General features: G+C 50.1%; 2 protein-coding genes across 2 annotated transcripts in view; one reads left to right on the forward strand and one right to left on the reverse strand.

Annotated features, from left to right (window-relative positions):
• LOC147119156 (uncharacterized) overlaps positions 1-20570 on the reverse strand; it is a 60124-nt gene that overhangs the window by 14696 nt on the left and 24858 nt on the right. The gene's annotated exons all lie outside the window — the stretch shown is intronic.
• On the forward strand, positions 1335-11350 carry LOC147119157 (uncharacterized). Its single transcript, XM_085987060.1, has 2 exons — positions 1335-1339; positions 9220-11350. Exons 1-2 carry the CDS (start codon positions 1335-1337, stop codon positions 10316-10318), a joined length of 1104 nt encoding a protein of 367 aa, XP_085843186.1. The 3' UTR covers positions 10319-11350.

The following is a 20570-nucleotide window of genomic DNA, read 5'->3' on the forward strand; positions in this document are numbered from 1 at the left end:
GGACTAGGAGGAGGATGAGCGGTGTGACACAGAGCTTGAGAATCTACTAAACGGAGTGACTTGCTAAACAGAGTGGTAAGGGGAATTTGGTGAGAATGGGAATTGGATGCTGAGGGGGAAGGAGGTGCTCAGTAATTTAAACCAGGAGCAACAGTAAATAATAAATAATCGCACCGGAGGACACAGAAAAAAGTGACATTATAATCAACACACAGCAGAGCAAATTAACATAAGTATATCGGTAAGAATATCGATATCCCTTTGTGTGTTTAGTCTCTTTAGTGTTTAGTGTTAAGCTTGACTTAGTAAGGATTTATTAGTGCAAGTAAATGTAAGTCAAAGGAAAACGAGGTAAGTGATTAAATTCTAACTGCTTTTAAAGACGCTCATAACTGATAAATAGCGAAGTAATTAATCACAGTTCAAGAAGTAAACTACAGATAACAAAAAATAAATTCATTCATTAATAAAGACCAGGCAGTGTGTGGGGATTGTAGTATGTGGGAGTTTGTGAACAACGAGACTGTCCCAGACTGTCACATCTGCAGCAAATGTCTCTGCCTCATGACATTCCAGCTCAGAGTCGGTGAGCTGGAGTCCAAGCTAGAGACACTCCGACATATAAGGGAGGAGCAGGAATTACTGGATAATTTACTCGAGTACAGTCACACACCAGAAGAAAGCACAGGTGCAGGAAGGGGAGAGTGTGACTGTCAGTCAGCCGAGTAAGGGGAATGTAGGAGAAGTAGTGAAGGAAGTCCAGCAGACACTGCTCCTGTCCAACAGGTACAAAGTACTCAATACCTGTGAGGATAAGGAGAAAGACTGGGAAGGACAGCTAGAATGCTGCCCAAGGCACCATGGAACAGGAGGCTGTCCAACGGGTGGAGAAGCAGAGTGGAAACATTGTCGTATAGGGGATTCTATAATTAGAAGGATAGATAGTAGTCTTTACAGTCAGGATTGAGAGTCCCGGAGGGTGTATTGCTTTTCTGTTGTCAGGATAAGGGATATCTCAAAATGGCTGGAAATGAATCTGGACACCAAATCCAGGGACCACTTACATTGTCACACCAAATCCAGGGACCCACGTTAAAATAATTCACGCACAGGCATCTCCCACCCTTTAAAATGAAGTTCGGGACCTGGAACGTCAGGACCCTCATGGACCCCAACAGTGACAGACCGGAACGTTGCCCGGGAGCTCAGACGTTTCGACATTGACATCGCCGCCCTAAGTGAGACCCGGCGGGCAGGGGAAGGCCAGCTCAAGGAGCAAGGTGGTGGCTACACCTTCTTCTGGAAAGGCAAGCCTGAAGAAGAACGCCGGCTCCATGGGGTAGGCTTAGCCATAAAGAATGAACTAGTTGGGCGTCTCAGAGACCCTCCTAGCGGTATAAACGTGCGCCTCATGACTCTTCAGCTTATCCTAGCCCAGAACCAATACGCTACGGTCATCAGTGCGTATGCCCTAACACTGGAAGCCCCAGACGAGACCAAAGAGGAATTCTACGCCAGCCTCGAACAATCCCTGACCCGAGTCCCAACGGGCGACAAGCTGATCCTCCTTGGCGACTTTTAACGCCAGAGTTGGAAAGGACACAGACTTCTGGGGAGGTGTGATCGGCAGAGAGGGGGTAGGGAAAGCCAACTCCAATGGTACCCTCCTCCTGTCGAAATGCTTAGAACATGACCTTGTCATAGCCAAAACCTTGTTCCGTCAGAGAGACAAGTACAAGGCTTCATGGCAGCACCCTCGCTCCAAGCACTGGCATCTGCTGGACTATGTCATCGTCCGAGCAAAGGACCGCAAGGACAACTGCATCACCCGTGCCATGACAGGAACTGATGACTGCTGGACAGACTACTGCCTAATCCGTTCTGTCATCTCCATCAATGTAGCCCCAAAACAACGGCGGCAACAGAAACAATGCTGCAGGAAAATTAACGCCAGAGCACTCAAAGACCCCGCTAAGAAAGCCCTATTCAGGCTGCGCCTCACAAACAACCCGACGACTCCCAGTGATGCAGAGACACAGAGTGCCCACAGTGCCTGGTCTGCACTCAAGGCCTCCATAATCAGCACCTGTGAAGAGACGCTCGGTCACTCGACCAGGAAACACCAAGACTGGTTTGAAGAGAACAACCAGGAGATCCAGGAGCTAATATGCCGCAAGCGCAAGGCATTCCTGATCTGGAAACAGCAACAGAACTCAAGAGCAAGAAAGCAGCTCTACAGACGCCTGAAGGCTGAGGTCCAACAAAAAACTTGCGACCTAAAGAACAGATGGTGGGTGGAGAAAGCGCAGGAGATCCAGCAGCTAGCCGACAAACATGACGTGCGTGGATTCTTTAGCGCAGTCAAGACCGCCTACAGCCCAAGCACCCAAGGCCCTACCCCTCTGCGGGCCAAGAACGGAGAGGTACTCATCAAGGACAGAGATGCAGTCAGTGCCCGCTGGAAGGAGCACTTCGAAGATCTCCTTAACCGCGACTCTGTCTTCGACGCGAGTGTCCTCAACTCCATCCCGCAGCATGCTACCCGCCACCATTTCAGCACAACCCCAGCCTGGCATGAGGTTGAAAAGGCCATCCGACAACTGAAGAACAAGGCCTCGGGAGCAGATGGAATCCCCGCCGAGGCACTAAAGCATGGCGGAGAAGCACAACTGGCGCGAATTCATGAACGAATTTCTCTTATCTGGAAGGAGGAGAGCATGCCAGGGGATCTCAGAGATGCCATAATTGTGACCATCTTCAAGAAAGGTGACAAGTCCGATTGCGGTAACTACAGTGGAGTTTCCCTGCTGTCTGCCACAGGGAAAGTCATCGCAAGAATCCTCCTCAATCACCTGCTCCCAGTGGCCAAAGAGCTCCTCCTAGAGTCACAATGTGGATTCCGCCCACTAAGGGGCACAATGGACATGATCTTCACCGCACGTCAATTACAAGAGAAATGCAGGGAACAGCACCAACCGCTGTACATGGCCTTCTTTGATCTCACAAAGGCCTTCGACACTGTCAACCATGAGGGATTATGGAGTGTCCTCCTCAAATTCGGCTGCCCTCAAAGGTTTGTCACCATCCTCCGCCTGCTTCATGACGACATGCAAGCTGTGATCCTGACCAACGGTTCCACCACAGACCCAATTCATGTATGGACCGGGGTCAAGCAAGGCTGTGTCATTGCACCAACGCTCTTCTCGATCTTCCTTGCTGCAATGCTCCATCTCACCCTCAGTAAGCTCCCCACTGGAGTGGAGCTAATTTACAGAACAAACGGGAAACTGTTCAACCTCCATCGCCTGCAGTCCAGATCCAAGGTTGTCCCATCCTCTGTCGTCGAATTACAGTATGCAGACGACGCTTGCGTCTATGCACACGCTGAGGTCGAACTCCAAACCATCGTCAACACCTTCACCGAAGCGTACGAGAGCATGGGCCTTATACTAAACATCCGTAAGACAAAGGTCCTCTACCAACCTGCCCCCGCCACACAGTACTACCCCCCCCCCCCCGATTATCAAAATCCACGACAAGGCCTTGGACAACGTGGACCACTTTCCATACCTCGGGAGCCTACTGTCAACAAGGGCAGACGTTGACAACGAAGTCCAACACCGCCTTCAGTGTGCCAGTGCAGCCTTCAGTCGCCTGAGGACGAGTGTTTGAAGACCAGGATCTCAAACCCAGCACTAAGCTCATGGTCTACAGAGCAGCAGTAATACCCGCCCTGCTGTATGCCTCAGAGACATGGGCCATGTACAGCAGGCACCTCAAAGCCACCAACGCTGCCTCCGCAAGATCCTGCAAATCCATTGGCAGGATAGACGCACCAACATCAGTGTTCTTGCTCAGGCCAACATCCCCAGCATCGAAGCTTTGACCACGCTCGATCAGTTCCGATGGACGGGTCACATTGTCTGCATGCCCGATACAAGACTCCCAAAACAAGCGCTCCACTCGGAGCTCCGGCACGGTAAGAGAGCCCCAGGTGGGCAGAGGAAATGCTTCAAGGACACCCTCAAAGCCTCCTTGAAAAAGTGTAAGATCCCCACCGACACCTGGGAATCCCTGGCCCAAGACCGCACAAAGTGGAGGAGAAGCATCCGGGAAGGTGCCGAACACCTCGAGTCTCTTCGCCGGGAGCAAGCGGAAGCCAAGCGCAGGCAGCGCAAGGAGCGCACGTCAACCCAAGCTCCCCACCCACCCGCCCCTTCAACCACCGTCTGCCCCACCTGTGACAGAGACTAGGTCCCGCACTGGACTCATCAGTCACCTGAGAACTCATTTTTAATGTGGAAGCAAGTCATCCTCGGTTCCGAGGGACTGCCTAAGAAGAAGGAGGAGGAGCAGAGTGGAAACACTGTCATATAGGGGATTCTATAATTAGAAGGATAGGTAGTAGTCTTTACAGTCAGGATCGAGAGTCCCGAAGGGTGTGTTGCCTTTCTGTTGTCAGGGTAAGGGACATCTCAAAATGGCTGGAAATGAATCTGGACACCAAATCCAGGGACCACTTACATTGTGACACCAAATCCAGGGACCACTTTCACAGACTATAAATGGAAATCAGAGAGCCTCAGTATGGGGAATGGTCATGGTGGTGATAAGTGCTCCAGTGAGGGTGAAAGGCGGGTAATGGATGAAGATATGACGGTGGAATCAGATGGTGACAGGTTATTTTCAGAAGCCGTTTTCAGGCAGGCTGATGATTGGGATGTAACCAGCCCAACACCTGGATCCGCCTGTTCTTGTCCCCAAATCCCAAAGTGTATGTATTTTTCTGTGAGAACTGTAGAGATGTGAAAGAAGGGAAAAATCAGACTCCAGCCAGAAAGAATGTTCCTTGAATGAACAATTCATGAGGCTGTTCCGTGACTCGTCTGTGTGAGGTTAATAAACATGAAATGAAAAAAGATGCGTCCAGTGACACCTGTGTTGTTAATAGTGGTTTCTAACCCTAATCACTAATGCCTAAGTCTAACCTCCAATTGACTACCCCAACCACTAGCCCCAATCATAACCAATAACCACTAGCCCCAACCACTAGCCCCAATCCTAACCAATAACCACTACCCCCAACCACTGACCCCAATCCTAACCAATAACCACTACCGCCAACCACTGACCCCAATCCTAACCAATAACCACTACCCCCAATCCTAACCAATAACCACTACCCCCAACCACTGACCCCAATCCTAACCATTAACCACTGGCCCCAATCCTAACCATTAACCACTAACCCCAACCACTGGCCCCAATCCTAACCATTAACCACTAACCCCAATCCTAACCAATAACCAAGAGCCACAAACACTAACCCCTAAACCTACACCCTAACCCCAGCCCCTAACAAAGGATCATTGACAGGGATCAATGGAGCAGCTAAAGACCTGATAATGGAAGTATTTGAAATAATTATCTCGATGAAAGAAATAGTGCAAGGTATGTTAGTAACAAGAAATTAAATCAACTAGACCATCAAGCTCAGAAATTACTAATACAAAGATCAGAACCTTTCAAAGGTTATCATGTGCAGTACTTGTGGAGGAGGTTTACTAACTCGAATCCACAAAGGGTTAAATTATACAGATAATAACAGATTTCAAAACTTATGCAAGATAGTTCTATAAAGCTATGGTGTGGAGATGCCGGTTTGGATTGGGGTGGAAAAATGTAAGAAGTCACACAACACCAGGTTATAGTCCAACAGTTTTATTTGAAATCACAAGCTTTCGGAGCGCTGCTCCTTCGTCGGGTGAAGTGGAGAGATGCATAAAGACACAGCTTATATAGTCAGAGAGTACTGCCAGATGATTACAGGTAATCTTTCTAACTGCCATTTATCACACCTCGGCAGAGAGATAATCACAGCTGTGATTATTTCTCTGCCGAGGTGTGATAAATGGCAGTTAGAAAGATTACCTGTAATCATCTGACATTATTCTCTGACTATATAAGCTGTGTCTTTATGCATCTCTCCACTTCACCCGACGAAGGAGCAGCGCTCCGAAAGCTTGTGATTTCAAATAAAACTGTTGGACTATAACCTGGTGTTGTGTGATTTCTTACTAGAAAGCTATGGTTCAAAGGAATTGCAGCTGAGTGTACTCTTTTGTGCTAACAAATAAACTGTAACAACTTAAAACATTAAAGGAAACTTAATAATTAAATTAACATTTCATTACCTGTGGTGATAAGCACTCCAGTACCTGCGGTGTGCAGATGAGTGTACTCTTTTGTAGGGACCATAAACAAAGAAACTGTAACTTAAAAAACCATTAAATGAAACTTAACAAATTAAATTAAAATTTAGTTGGCCACCCTATGCCTGAGACAAAGAGCCTTGTGTCCAATAAGGGGAATAAAGGCCCACAGCCTCCCCTGGCCCCGGGCCCTGAACAAAGGACTGGAGAAATTCGCTGCCCTGCGGATCAGACAATCAGCCGGCGCTAGTCCCGCCCCTCGCGCTCCCCGATTGGTTGGAGGACCCGCCGCCAGCTCCCTCCTCCAGCTCCCTCCTCCAGCCCCGCCCCGCTCGCTCCCTATTGGTCGGAAGCTCCCGTCAATCAGGCCGTGGCCCCGGGTCACGTGTGCCCGATGAGATCACGTGCTCGGTCCAACTGACGCCGCTCGGTCCGGGGCCTCGCGGACTCTCAGGTTTTTCTATTTCTCTTTATTCTCTCCCGATCCACCCCTCCCCCCACCCCGCGCGATTCTCCACCCAATCGGAGCGGAGAAAACTCACTTTGCGTCACCGATCGCGAGTCTGTAACCGGCACCAAGTCCTTTCCCCGGAATGTCCCGCGCCGACTCCGTCCGACAGGATAAGAGTGCGCAGGCGCAACTCCGAGTGGGGGAGGGGGGTTGGTGTCCTCTGGGCATGCGCGGTTATTACATTTGGTGACCGGGAGGGGTCGCTGTGCCGGACTCGGCCCAAACCGCCGGCCCGTGTGCGCATGCGCGGATGCTCTGTCCCCAGTAGGAGCAGGAGTGGCCATTCGGCCCCTCGGGCCTGCTCCACCATTCACTGAGATGGCTGATCATCACCTCAACTCCATTCACCGGCCCTATCGCATATCCTTGGTGCCCTTACTGGTCAGAAATCTATCCACTTCTGTTTTGAATATACCCAATGACTGAGCCTCCACAGCCCTTTGGGGTAGAGAATTCCAAAGATTCACCACCCTCTGAGTGAAGACATTTCTCCTCATCTCAGTCCTGAATGGCCGACCCTTTATCCTGAGGCTGTGGCCCCTGGTTCTAGACTCCCCAGCCAAGGGAAACATTCTCCCAGCATCCACCCTATCAAGCCCTGTAATAATTTTGTATGCTTCAATGAGATCCCCTCTCATTCTTCTGAATTCAAGAGAATACAGGCCTAGTTTACTCAATCTCTTCTCATACGACAGTCCCGCCATCCCAGGAATCAATCTTGTGAACCTTCGTTGCACTCCCTCTATGGCAAGTATATCCTTCCTTAGGTAAGGAGACCAAAATTGTACACAGTATAATTGGAGTAAGATTTCTTTAGTCCTGTACTCAAATCCTCTTGTAAAGTCAATCAACCATCAGTCAGAAGAGGCCGCTGGTGAGACCAGTGAAGAAAGACTTGCATTTCTATAGCGCCTTTCACCACCACTGGACGTCCCAAAGTGTTTTACAGCCAATGAAGTACTTTTGAAGTGTAGTCACTGTTGTAATGTAAGAAATGCAGCAGTCAATTAGCGCACAGCAAGCTCCCACAAACAGCAATGTGATAATGACCAGATAATCTATCTTTTTATGTTGATTGAGAGATAAACATTGGCTAGGAGACTGGGGATAACTGCCCTGCTCTTTCCCACATTACAACAGTGGCTACTTCATTGTAGTACTTCATTGGCTGTAAAGCACTTCAAGACATCTGGTGGTAATGAAAGCACTATATAAATGCAAGTCTTTCTTTCTTGAACTAGTGCCATGGGATCTTTTACATCCACCTGAGAGAGCAGATGGGGCCTCAGTTTAACGTCTCATCCGAAAGACGGCACCTCCGACAGTGCAGCACTCCCTCATCACTGCACTGGAGTGTCAGCCTAGATTTTTGTGCTCAAGTCTCTGGAGTGGGATTTGAACCCACAACTTTCTGCCTCAGAGGAGAGAGTGCTACCAACTGAGTCACAGCTGACACTAAAGAACAAGCAGTTCTGACGACAGGTCATCGACCTGAAACGTTAACTCTGTTTCTCTCTCCACAGATGCTGTCTGACCTGCTGAGTATTTCCAGCAGTTTCTGTTTTTATTAAAAGAAACGAGGGAGTGATTGCTGACAGGAAGAATGTTGGGTCGTCCTGCGCATGTGCACCTCCCTGGTGACTGAGGCAAAACACTGACTCGCCCCCACCTGAGCCGCGCACGCGTACCAGATGTTGCGACTCCGCATGCGCGCCTGATGTTCCAACCACGGGGTTTTGTGTGCTGAGCATGCGCGTTGCGGACCGATCGGGACGGGCGATTGTGGAGCAGGAGGGAGAGCGTGGGGGCCATGAGCACATGCGCGGGACTCAGCGTCAACAGAGCGCTTTCTGGAGCGCTGGGGCTTGTGGGTATTACAGCCGCCATTACTGCTGATCCTTTCAACCAACCTGTGCAGCAGCTGGGGCCTGAAAATCAGCTTCACTGCCCCTGGGTTCGGAAAGGGGAAAATTAAACAACAGTTTGCCTCTGATCCTTTTCTGATCTCAATTTACAGGGTTATAGAAGTGGAGCAGTTACAGGTGGGAGGCTCAGACCAAAATCACGTCAAGATCTGACAGAGTCGCTCGATTCATCTGGACCTGAATATCATCGGCCTTTGCACATGGAAGGAGAAAGCAGCGATCGCAGCGATGACAAACCGCACACGTGTTCGGTGTGTGGACGCGGATTCAGCCGATCGCCTGACCTAGTGAGACACATACACTGTCACACCGGGGAGAAACCGGGTAAAGGTGGGGACGGCGGGAAGGGATTCAGTTCCCTGCCTGCATTGGAAGTTCAACGGCGCAGTCGCACCAGGGACAGTCTGTTCACCTGCTCCGTGTGTGGAAAGGGATTTGTTCGTTCATCCCACCTGCAAACACACCAGCGAGTTCACACTGATGAGAGACCATTTCAGTGTTCTGACTGTGGGAAGAGCTTTAAAAGCCCCGGGGAACTGAAGGGACACCAGCTTGTTCACACTGATGAGAGACCATTTCAATGTTCTGACTGTGGGAAGAGCTTTAAAAGCCCCAGGGAACTGAAGGGACACCAGCTTGTTCACACTGATGAGAGACCATATCAGTGTTCTGACTGTGGGAAGAGCTTTAAAAGCCCCGGGGAACTGAAGGGACACCAGCTTGTTCACACTGATGAGAGACCATTTCAATGTTCTGACTGTGGGAAGAGCTTTAAAAGCCCCAGAGAACTGAAGGGACACCAGCTTGTTCACACTGATGAGAGACCATTTCAGTGTCCTAACTGTGGGAAGAGCTTTAAAAGCCCCCAGGATCTGAAGCAACACCAGCGAGCTCACACTGATGAGAGACCCTTTAAATGTTCTGACTGTGGTAAGAGCTTTAAAAGCTCCAGGGAGCTGAAGGGACACCAGCGAGTTCACACTGGGGAGAGACTATTTAAATGTTCTGAGTGTGGGAAGAGCTTCAAAATCCCCATGGAGCTCAAGCAACACCAGCGCCTCCACACTGGGGAGAGGATATTCATCTGCTCTGAATGTGGGAAGGAATTCACTGAATCATCCAAACTGCAGACACACCAGCTTGTTCACACTGACGAGAGACCCTTTAAATGTTCTGACTGTGGGAAGAGCTTTAAAAGCTCCGGGGAGCTGAAGAGACACCAACACCTACACACTGGGGAGAAGCCATTCACCTGCTCCGTGTGTGGGAAGGGATTCACTCAGTCATCCCACCTGCTGGCACATCAGCGAGTTCACACTGGAGAGAGACCATTCACCTGCTCCGTGTGTGGGAAGGGATTCACTCAGCCCTCCAACCTGCTGGTACACCAGCGAGCTCACACTGACGAGAGACCCTTTAAATGTTCTGACTGTGGGAAGAGCTTTAAAAGCTCCGGGGAGCTGAAGGGGCACCAGCGAGTTCACACTGGGGAGAGGCCATTCACCTGCTCCGTGTGTGGGAAGGGATTCACTCATTCATCCAGCCTCCTGTCACACCAGCTTGTTCACACTGACGAGAGACCCTTTAAATGTTCTGACTGTGGGAAGAGCTTTAAAAGCTCGAAGACCCTTAAGAGACACCAGCGTCTTCACACTGATGATAGAATCTAACAGCACAGAAGGAGGTGATTCGGCCCATCGTGTCTGTGCCGGCTCTTTGAAAGAGCTGTCCAATTTAGTCCCAAACCCCAGCTTTATCCCCAGAACTCTGCAAACTAGTCTTCTTCAAGTACATGTCCAATTACCGTTTGAAAGTTCCTGTGGAACCTGATTCCAGCATCCTTTCAGATGGTGCGTTCCAGATCTTAACAACCCTCTGTGTGAAAACAATTCTCCTCATTCCCCTCTACTTCTTTTAGCAACTATTTTAAATCTGTGACCTTTGGTTACTGACCCACTTGCCAGAGTGAACAGTTTCTCCCTACTTGCTCGATCAAAACCCCTCATCATTTTGAACACCTCTATTAGGTCTCCTCTTAACCTTCTCTGCTCTAAGGGGAACAATCCCAGCTTCTCCAATCTCTCCACATAACTGAAGTCCCTCATCCCTGGTACCATCCTGGTCAACCTCCTCTGCACCCTCTCCAAGGCCTTGACATCCTTCCTAAAGTGTGGTGCCCAGATCTGTACACAAGACTCCAGCTGAGGCCAAAACTCTGCAGCTGTACAAAACCCTGGTTAGACCACACCTGGAGTACTGTGAGCAGTTCTGGGCACCACACCTTAGGAAGGATATATTGGCCTTGGAGGGAGTGCAGCGTAGGTTTACCAGAATGATACCCAGACTTCAAGGGTTAAGTTACGGGGAGAGATTACACAAATTAGGGTTGTAGTCCCTGGAATTTAGAAGGTTAAGGTGTGATCTGATCGAAGTTTTCAGGTTATTAAGGGGAACAGATAGGGTAGATAGAGAGAAACTATTTCCGCTGGTTGGGGATTCTAGGACTGGGGGCATAGTCTAAAAATTAGAGCCAGACCTTTCAGGAGTGAAATTAGGAAACACTTCTACACACAAAGGGTGGTAGAAGTTTGGAACTCTCTTCCGCAAACAGCAACTGATGCGAGATCAATTGTTAATTTTAAATCTGAGATTGATAGGTTTTTGTTACCCAAAGGTATTAAGGGATATGGGCCAAAGGCAGGTGTATGGAGTTAGATCGCAGATCAGCCATGATCTCATTGAATGGTGGAACAGGCTCGAGGGGCTGAATGGCCTCCTGTCCTATGTTCCTCGCTAGTGATTTGTAAAGGTTTAGTGTAACTTCCTTGTGTTTGTATTCAATGGCCCTATTTACAAAGCCAAGTATCCCATACGCTTTCTGAACCGCCTCACCAACTTGCCGCGGCACTTTCAAAGATTTGTGATTATGGACCCCCAGGCCCCTCTGCTCTTGCACCCTCTCAAAATAGTCCCATTTAGATTATACGGCCTCTCCCTGTTGTTTCTCCCAAAGTGCATCACTTCACACTTATCCTCATTTAATTTCATCTGCCTTGTGTCTGCTCATTTCACAGTCTGTCTCTGTCCTCCTGAAGTCTGCTACTACTATGCTCACTATTTACTACATTGCCAAGTTTTGTATCATCTGTAAACTTCAAACTTGTACACCTATACCCAAGTCCAGGTCAGTTATATATAACAAGAAAAGCAATGGTCCTAATCCCGACCCCTGGGGGAACCCACTGCATACTTCCCTCCAGTCAGAAAAACATCCCTCAGCACTACTCACTGTCTCCTATCCCTTAGCCAATTATATACCCAAATTACCATCAGCCCTTTAATTCCCTGTGCTTCTATTTTCCGAGTAAGTCTCTTACATGGTACTTTATCAAATGCCTTTTGAAAGTCCATATATACAACATCTGCTGCACTACCTTCATCAACCCTCTGTTACTTCATCAAAGAACTCAATCAGGTTAGTCAGACATGATTTACCTTTAACAAGTCCATACTGGCTGCCCCTTATTAACCCATGCTTCTCCAAGTGAGAATTAATTTTGTCCTTGACAATGGTCTCTAGTCGTTCACCCACCACTGACATTAGACTGATTGGCCTGTAGTTACCAGGTTTATCCCTCTCCCCTTTTTTAAACAGGGTGTAACATTTGCAATCCTCCAGTCCTCTGGCACCACTCCCATATATCTGAGGGAGATTGAAAGATTGTGGTCGGAGCTTCTGCTATCTCCACCCTAGCTTCCCTCAGCAATCTAGAATGCATCCCATCTGGTCCGGGTGACTTGTTAACTTTGAGTGATGACAACCTATTTAGCACCTCCTTTCTATCTATTTTTATCCAATTTCTCTACTCCCCCCTCCTCTACTGCGACATTAACTTCATCCTCTTTTGTGGAGACAGATGCTAAGTACTCATTCAGTACCTCAGCCACGCCCTCTGCCTCCGTATGATGAGCTCCTATTTGGTCCCTAATCGGCCCCACCGTTCCTTTAACTATCCTTTTACTTTTCATATGTTTATAGAAGATTTTGGGTTCCCTTTTATGTTACCTGCTAATCTTTTCTCATATTCTCTCTTTGTCCTTCTTATATCCTGTTTCAATTTCCCCCGCACTCTCTGTATTCTGCCTGGTTTTTGACTGTATTCTGTACCTGACATTTGTCGTAAACCTCCTTTTTCTGTTTTATTCTAACCTTGATATCCTTTGTCATCGGGAGCTCGAGCTTTGGATGCCCCATCTTTCCTCCTTATGGGAATATGCTTGGTTTGTACCCGAACTGTCTCAGCCTTGAAGGCCTGCCATTGGTCATTCACTGTTTTCCTGGACAATCTTTGTTTCCAGTCCACCTGTGCTCGATCCCTTCTCAAATAACTGAAATTGGCTCTCTTCCAGCTGGGTATTTTCACCGTTGATTTTTCTTTGTCCCTTTCCATAACTACTTTAAACCTAATGATATTGTGATCACTGTTAACCAGATCCCTCCTGCCCCAGAACCGATGAGAGACCCTTTAAATGTTCTGACTGTGTAAAGAGGTTTCAGAGTTCATCCAACCTGCTGAGTCACCAGCGAGTTCACACAGATCTTCAAAGAAAGGAAGATGTTTTAGAAAGGCTGGCGACACTAAAAGTTCGCAGCCATCTCAGAGTAGTGTCCCTTTAATTACAATCTCACAGAACAAGGAGAATCACTGTCTCTTTAACTACCACAAATCCCTGTGTGGAGGAGAGGGGGAGATACAGTCTGTCCCAGTAACTGTTGCAGAACAGAATTAGCGACCCTGTCCCATAAGGGCTTGACCCTCCCCCACTCCCTGCTTTTCCTCAAGTGTCTCATCCTTAAAATTCTCATCCTTGTTTTCAAATCCCTCCGTGGCCTCGTCCCTCCCTATCTGCAATTTCTTTCAGCCCCCACAACCCCCCCCCCCCCCCCGAGATATCTGCGCTTCTCTAATTCCGGCCTCTTGAACATCCCCGATTTTAATCGCTCCACCATTGGCGGCCGTGCCTTCAGTTGCCTGGGCCCTGAACTCTGGAATTCCCTCCCTAAACCTCTCCATCTCTCTACCTCTCTCTCCTTTAAGATGCTCCTTAAAACCGACCTCTTTGACCAAGCTTTTGGTCGTCTGCCCGAATATCTCCTTATGTGGCTCGGTGTCAAATTTTGTTTTATAACAATCCTGTGAAGAGACTTGGGACCTTTTACTACATTAAAGGCGCTTTATAAATACAAGTGGTTGTTGTTGTTTCCTGAAACTAATAATAAATTCCCCAGAGGGAAAAAAACTTGTCCTTTTACTCCCAAATATTAAAAAGTTTGTTCGACAGAAGCACGGGGTTTATCTGCTTTTATTGATGAATTTAAAAAGTCTCTATTAAAACCTGAGTCGGTGTGTTGTGAGACAAAGGGCTAGAAATTCGGTATCGCCCCGTTTGGGGCGCTAGTCCTGGCGAAGCGCAAAGTTTAGCGCCAGGCGCAATTTAGCGCCACCTCGCGTGATATTGGGCTGCAGCGCCCCTGAAGGTGATTGCGGTGCTAAATCAGGCGCTGCACGATACTCTTAAGCCGCTAACCCGGCGGCGCAACCCAATTTCGCGGCGGCGGGGCGCAGCGCAGGTGCTGTCAATAATCACTTTCCCCGAGACACACTGGCGCCAGCCAGCTCTTAAAGGGGCGGGTCAATTAGCATCAGCAGACACACTCACTGCCTTGTAGGCCTGAAAATTGGTGTGAACCTACCTGTGGCGCACCAGCCTGGCAAGACATGGAAAGGGTGAGGCAGAGGGCGGAGCGCTTCACTGATGGGGCATTGGATGCTCTGGCTGGCGCAGTGGAGCACCAGCGAGCTGTTCTGTACCCCGAGGATGGGAGGAGGCCTCCTCAAGCCGACTACCGCCGAGCCTGGAGGGAGGTTGCCACAAGAGTGTCCTCCAGCAGCGTGGTGCACAGGACTCGTCTGCAATGCAGGAAGAAGTTCAACGACCTCACTCGGGTCGTCAGGGTGAGTACCTTTTTCATAATCTTCTTCATCCCTCCATCTGCACCTCACTTTATGGCCAGAGGGTGCGCGAGTCCCCAATGGCCATCTGTCAGCCAGCACACATGGCCCTTTCAGGAAACACACACGCACATGCAGCTCAGTGCATCATGTAAGGGCTATTCAACCATGGGGGACATGTATTGTCAGCTCAGTGCATCATGTAAGGGCTACTGAACCATGGGGGGCATGTAATGTCAGCTCAGTGCATCATGTAAGGGCTATTCAACCGTGGGGGACATGTAATGTCAGCTCAGTGCATCATGTAAGGGCTTTTTATCCATGGGCATGTAATGTCAGCTCAGTGCATCATGTAAGGGCTATTTAGCCATGGGGGGCATGTAATGTCAGCTCAGTGCATCATGTAAGGGCTATTCAACCATGGGGGACATGTATTGTCAGCTCAGTGCATCATGTAAGGGCTTTTTATCCATGGGCATGTAATGTCAGCTCAGTGCATCATGTAAGGGCTATTTAGCCATGGGGGGCATGTAATGTGCATATTGTAAGGGCTATTCAACCATGGGGGGCATGTAGTGTCAGCTCAGTGCAGCATGTTTCATCACTTCCCGTCCTTTCTCCTGCAGTCCAAGCTGGCCTGGAACCGGCGGGAACAACTTCGGATGGGAGGAGGCCGGCCTGACCTGCACACCCTGATGGAGCTGGAGGAATGAGTCCAGCTGATTCTGGGAAGCCGGATGAGTGGTCCTGTCGCCTCTGGAGCTGCCGACCCCAGTGTACACAGCGATGGTAAGGTTATCACCTTTTTGACCTCTCTCCTTCCACTTGTTCCCCCCACCAGCATTAATTTTCACTGTCGAACCAGTGCAGTGCATTGCAGCACTCATGCCTCCCTCGCTGCCACCCTGTCCTCACGCTAAAGCCACTCCTGTACCTCCCTGCTTTCAGGTGCTGATTCGCCAGGTGAGGAGGCGGGCCCTCAAGCTGCCACTGTGAGTGACTCTGGAGGCGACGAGCAGGAGGAAGCCGGACCATCCCAACCACCCTCAGGCGAGCCAGCCCAATGCCAGACTGGGGGGACAACTTCCCTGGAGGGGAGCGGGGGGGGGAAATCTCTGAGGAGGAACCAACTCCAGGCACCAGCGGGCTGCAGCAACGCAAGGGGGGTAGGGAAACTCGGGGGCCGTCTCCCCGGAGGGCGAGTCAGGCCGCCAGTGCTGCTGCACAGAGCGCAGAGGAGGTGTGTGCCTTCACAGAAATGAGCGCCCAGGCTGGGCTGAGGCACACTGAGCTCATGGCTGCATTGGCAAGGTTGCCTGAATCCATCGAGACACTGGCGAGGAGTGTTCAAGACTTCGGCGCAGCACAGGCCCGGAGTGCGCAGGACTTCGGGACAGCATTGAAAAGGGCTGTCCAGGGCTTCGCCGAAGCACTGGCACCTGCCACGCAAGTGCTGAGTGCTGCCACGCATTCACTCGCTGGTCTCATGCAGACGCAGATTGAGGCCATGCGAGCACTGTCTGCTGCCACCCTCGATGGATCAGGCAGGATTACCCGGGGCCCTCACAGCACCACATCAGGCCAGCAATCTGTGGACCATCCGATTGCTGCGCAGGCTGTGGTGCTGCCCCGTCAGAGTGCCAGTGTGTCGGCCGAACAGGGAGCTGCTGTCCGCTCTCAGGATGACAGCATTCCAGATGCCACCGCTGGCACATCTCCACTGCAGCTGCCACCACCTGCAGGACAGATTGCTTCCACCCATGCACAGGTGGAGCAGTCAGCAGCCGGGCCCTCTAGGCCCAGAGGTCGTCCAGGCCGCCCCTCAGGGGCATCTGCGCTTTCGGACAGTCAGCAGGCCTCCCCCAGCCTTGCTGCAGCCACTGGGGTCACATTAAGGAGGAGCTGCAGGGAGGGAAGGGGCCAGTCTCGAAAGAGACCCAGATCACCATCAAGGGGGAAACAGTAGAAGGTGCTGATGAAGCGTCTGTTGAGTAGGAATCAAGGCCAAGGAAGATGGTCGGAATGTGATTTATGTTTTGGACAGTCTCCCGGGTGTGAGAGGTAGTTATGTGTCAGTGTGTTAGTTTTGCTTTCTGTTGCCATTGCTTTTTCATGTTGGAAGGAACCACATTTTGTGTAATAAAACACTTTCTTCATTTACAATGGCCATGTCTGCTATTTACAGGCTTGGGGGTATCAGACCGGTTCCATTCCTGTTCTTGGAATGGCAGCAAGCATTCCGTGAGAGGGGCCTAGAAGCGACTTCTGATCAGCCTCTGACGTGCAGCCTGAAAAGAGCCGCTTGCGTAGGAGTTCAGGGCAGCAGTCATCTTCTCAGCCACCGACAGAGATGTCCTGCACCTTATCTGAGGCTGCAGATCTGGCTGAAGCAGCTGGCACAGCTCAGTAACCACCTCCTTTGTAAAGCGCAGCCTTCTGATACACTGCTCCTCCGACATGTTCATGTAGGAAAACTGCTGTCAGAAAACCCTGCCAGCGTAAGGTCTGGTGTGGCGACGTCTGTTGGCCCTCCTCCGTCTGGCCATGCCTGCCCCTCCATGTTTCTCTGTGCCCTTCCCCGATGATTCAGCAGCAGGATGTTCCCCTCCAATGCAGCCCCCATAATAAGTGCGCACAGGAAGTTTTCCCGTTGTAAATGCTCACCAACACCAAGGTGATGGTCAGAAGGCTGAAGTTCCTCTGCCAGCGCTGGCTCAGTGGTGAAATGGCTCGCAGTGTGCAGCTCAGCAACTCTCTGTAACTCTCGAGGAAGTTGTGAGCCAAAAAGGCTGGCGCTTTCAAACCACACCAGTACCCTTTAAATAACGCCCCTCCAGCCCGAGAGCGACTGGGGAAGGCTCCAGGTAAGCTGTCCTTATTAGCGCCAGGCGGTACGGAGGGGGGCGCTACTGAATTTCCGGTCCGGGGCGCCCAAAAGGCGTTGCACACTCAAATGACGTCATAATCTGCCTGCGGCCGTGAGCGGGCGCTAAGATTTTGCGCCAGCGCTAAGATTTTGCGCCAGCGCTAAATGCCAGCTCAATATGGGGAGAGGCGCTGGGTTCGCTGCGCCCAGGCAGAAATTGGTTAGCGCCCCACTTCTCGGCCTCTTTAGGTGCTAATCGGTGGCGCTACCAACCGAATTTCTCCCCCAAAGAGCCTTGTGTCCACTAACGGGAATAAAGGCCCACAGCCTCCCCGGCCCCGGGCCCTGAACAAGGGACTGGAGAAACTCGCTGCCCTGCGGATCAGACAATCAGCCGGCGCTAGTCCCGCCCCTCGGGCTCCGCGATTGGTTGGAGGACCCGCCGCCGGCTCGCTCCTCCAGCCCCGCCCCACTCGCTCCCTATTGGTCGGAAGCTCCCGTCAATCAGGCCGTAGGCCCGGGTCACGTGTTCGTTATAGACCAGTTAGCCTAACATCTGTGGTTGGCAAAATGTTGGAGTCCATTATTAAGGAAACAGTAACAGAGCATTTGGATAAACATAATTTAATAGGACAGAGTCAGCATGGTTTTATGAAGGGGAAGTCATGTTTGACAAATTTGCTCGAATTCTTTGAGGATGTAACATACAGGGTGGATAAAGGGGAACCAGTGGATGTAGTGTATTTGGACTTCCAAAAGGCATTTGACAAGGTTCCACACAAAAGATTACTGATCAAGATAAGAAATCACGGGATTGGGGGTAATATACTGGCATGGGTGGAAGATTGGCTATCTAACAGAAAACAGAGAGTTGGGATAAATGGTTCATTCTCGGGCTGGCAATCAGTAACTAGTGGTGTTCCGCAGGGGTCAGTGCTGGGACCCCAACTCTTTACAATCTATATTAACGATTTGGAGGAAGGGACCGAGTGCAACATATCCAAGTTTGCCAACGATACAAAGATGGGAGGGAAAGCAATGAGTGAGGATGACATAAAAAACCTGCAAAAGGACATAGACAGGCTGAGTGAGTGGGCAGAGATTTGGCAGATGCAATATAATGTTGAAAAGTGAGGTTATGCACTTTGGCAGAAAAAATCGAAGAGCAAGTTATTATCTAAATGGAGAGAAACTGCAAAGTGCTACAGTACAAAGGGATCTGGGGGTCCTGGTGCATGAAACACAAAAAGTTAGTATGCAGGTGCAGCAGGTGATCAGGAAGGCCAATGGAATCTTGGCTTTTATTGCAAGGGGGATGGAATATAAAAACAGGGAAGTCTTGCTGCAGTTATACAGGGTATTGGTGAGGCCACACCTGGAATACTGCGTGCAGTTTTGGTTTCCATATTTAAGAAAAGATATACTTGCTCTCGAGGCAGTTCAGAGATGGTTCACTCGGTTGATTCCAGAGATGAGGGGGTTGACATATGAGGAAAGGTTGAGTAGGTTGGGACTCTACTCATTGGAGTTCAGAAGAATGAGAGGTGATCTTATCGAAACATATAAGATTGTGAGGGGGCTTGATCGGGTGGATGCGGGGAGGATGTTTCCACTGATGGGTGAGACTAGAACTAGGGGGCATAATCTAAGAATAAGGGACTGCCCTTTCAAAACTGAGATGAGGAGAAACTTCTTCACTCAGAGGGTAGTAAATCTATGGAATTTGCTACCCCAGAGAGCTGAGGAAGCTGCAACATTAAATAAATTTAAAATGGAGATATACAGTTTCCTAGCAGATAAGGGAATTAGGGGTTACGGGGAGAGGGCAGGGAAGTGGACGTGAGTCTAGATTCGGATCAGCCATGATCCTATTGAATGGCGGAGCAGGCCCGAGGGGCCGTTTGGCCTACTCCTGCTCCTACTTCTTATGTTCTTATGTCAGCGACTTTACAAAGAAATCCTCGTGCGGTCGCCAGGCGGAGCTGCAGGTCGGCGGGAGTGGGGTCGGGAGATTAATAAACTGCGGGTAGGCCGCATCGCAGGGTTTATAATGTTGGAGAACGGCCTCAGGCCCGAATGAGATCCCACGGCCGAATGTGTTCCGCCGGCCAGCAGCGGTGAGGCTTATTCTCGGTGAAATGCCCGGGTTACGCGCCGCCATCTTGGTAGAGGAAAGACAGACCGGTTCCACCTGCAGCAGGGCGCATGCGTGGCCATCTTCTCTCCTGAGGCGGTCCCTGGGACCGAGGATGACGCGCTTCCACTAACAATGGGTTGTCAGGTGACTGATGAGCGCGGCACCAGGAAACCCGGACAGGAGAAACCACAACTGGATCGACACAGCAGAGCCGCCAATCCAGAGCCGGCTTGTATCAGGGCGGGCGCTGGATGCGGAAGTCGGTCCCTGGCTGCCTGTGTAGGTCTTTTTGTTGCTTCAGTTTGAGCTGGAGTGGAGATGGAGGAGAAGCTGTTGGGTTTAACCCCCAGTACTTCTGAGCCCAGGAGGACCCAACAATTTCCAATGTGAGACTGTCAAGGGAGGTGGATTCTGGGGGAGATTGGGTTGTTAAACAGACAGTGACCCTACAATGTAAAAGAGTATTGTTTTAGGAACAAGTATTTCTGTAAAGGCTTTTAATCCATTTTACATATGCAGATTTTTTAATTCATTCTTCGGCTGTGGGCGTCGCTGGTAAGGCCAGTATTTATTACCCATCCCTAGTGCCCATTGAAAAGGTGGTGGTGAGCCGCCTTCTTTAAACACTGCAGTCCGTGTGGTGAAGGTGCTCCCACAGAGCTGTTAGAGAAGGAGTTCCAGGATTTTGACCCAGCGACGATGAAGGAATGACGATCTATGTCTAAGTCAGGATGGTGTGTGACTTGCAGATGATGGTGTTCCCATGCACCTGCTGCCCTTTTCCTTTTAGGCGGTAGAAGTCGTGGGACAGGTAGGGAGGCAGGTTCCCTTCCATAAGAACACAAGAATTAGGAGCAGGAGTGGACCATACGGCCCCTCGAGCCTGCTCCGCCATTCAATAAGAT

Source organism: Somniosus microcephalus, chromosome 4, assembly GCF_052327205.1.
Source record: "Somniosus microcephalus isolate GS21.2 chromosome 4, FLI_Smic_1.0, whole genome shotgun sequence".
Classification (NCBI taxonomy): domain Eukaryota; kingdom Metazoa; phylum Chordata; class Chondrichthyes; order Squaliformes; family Somniosidae; genus Somniosus; species Somniosus microcephalus.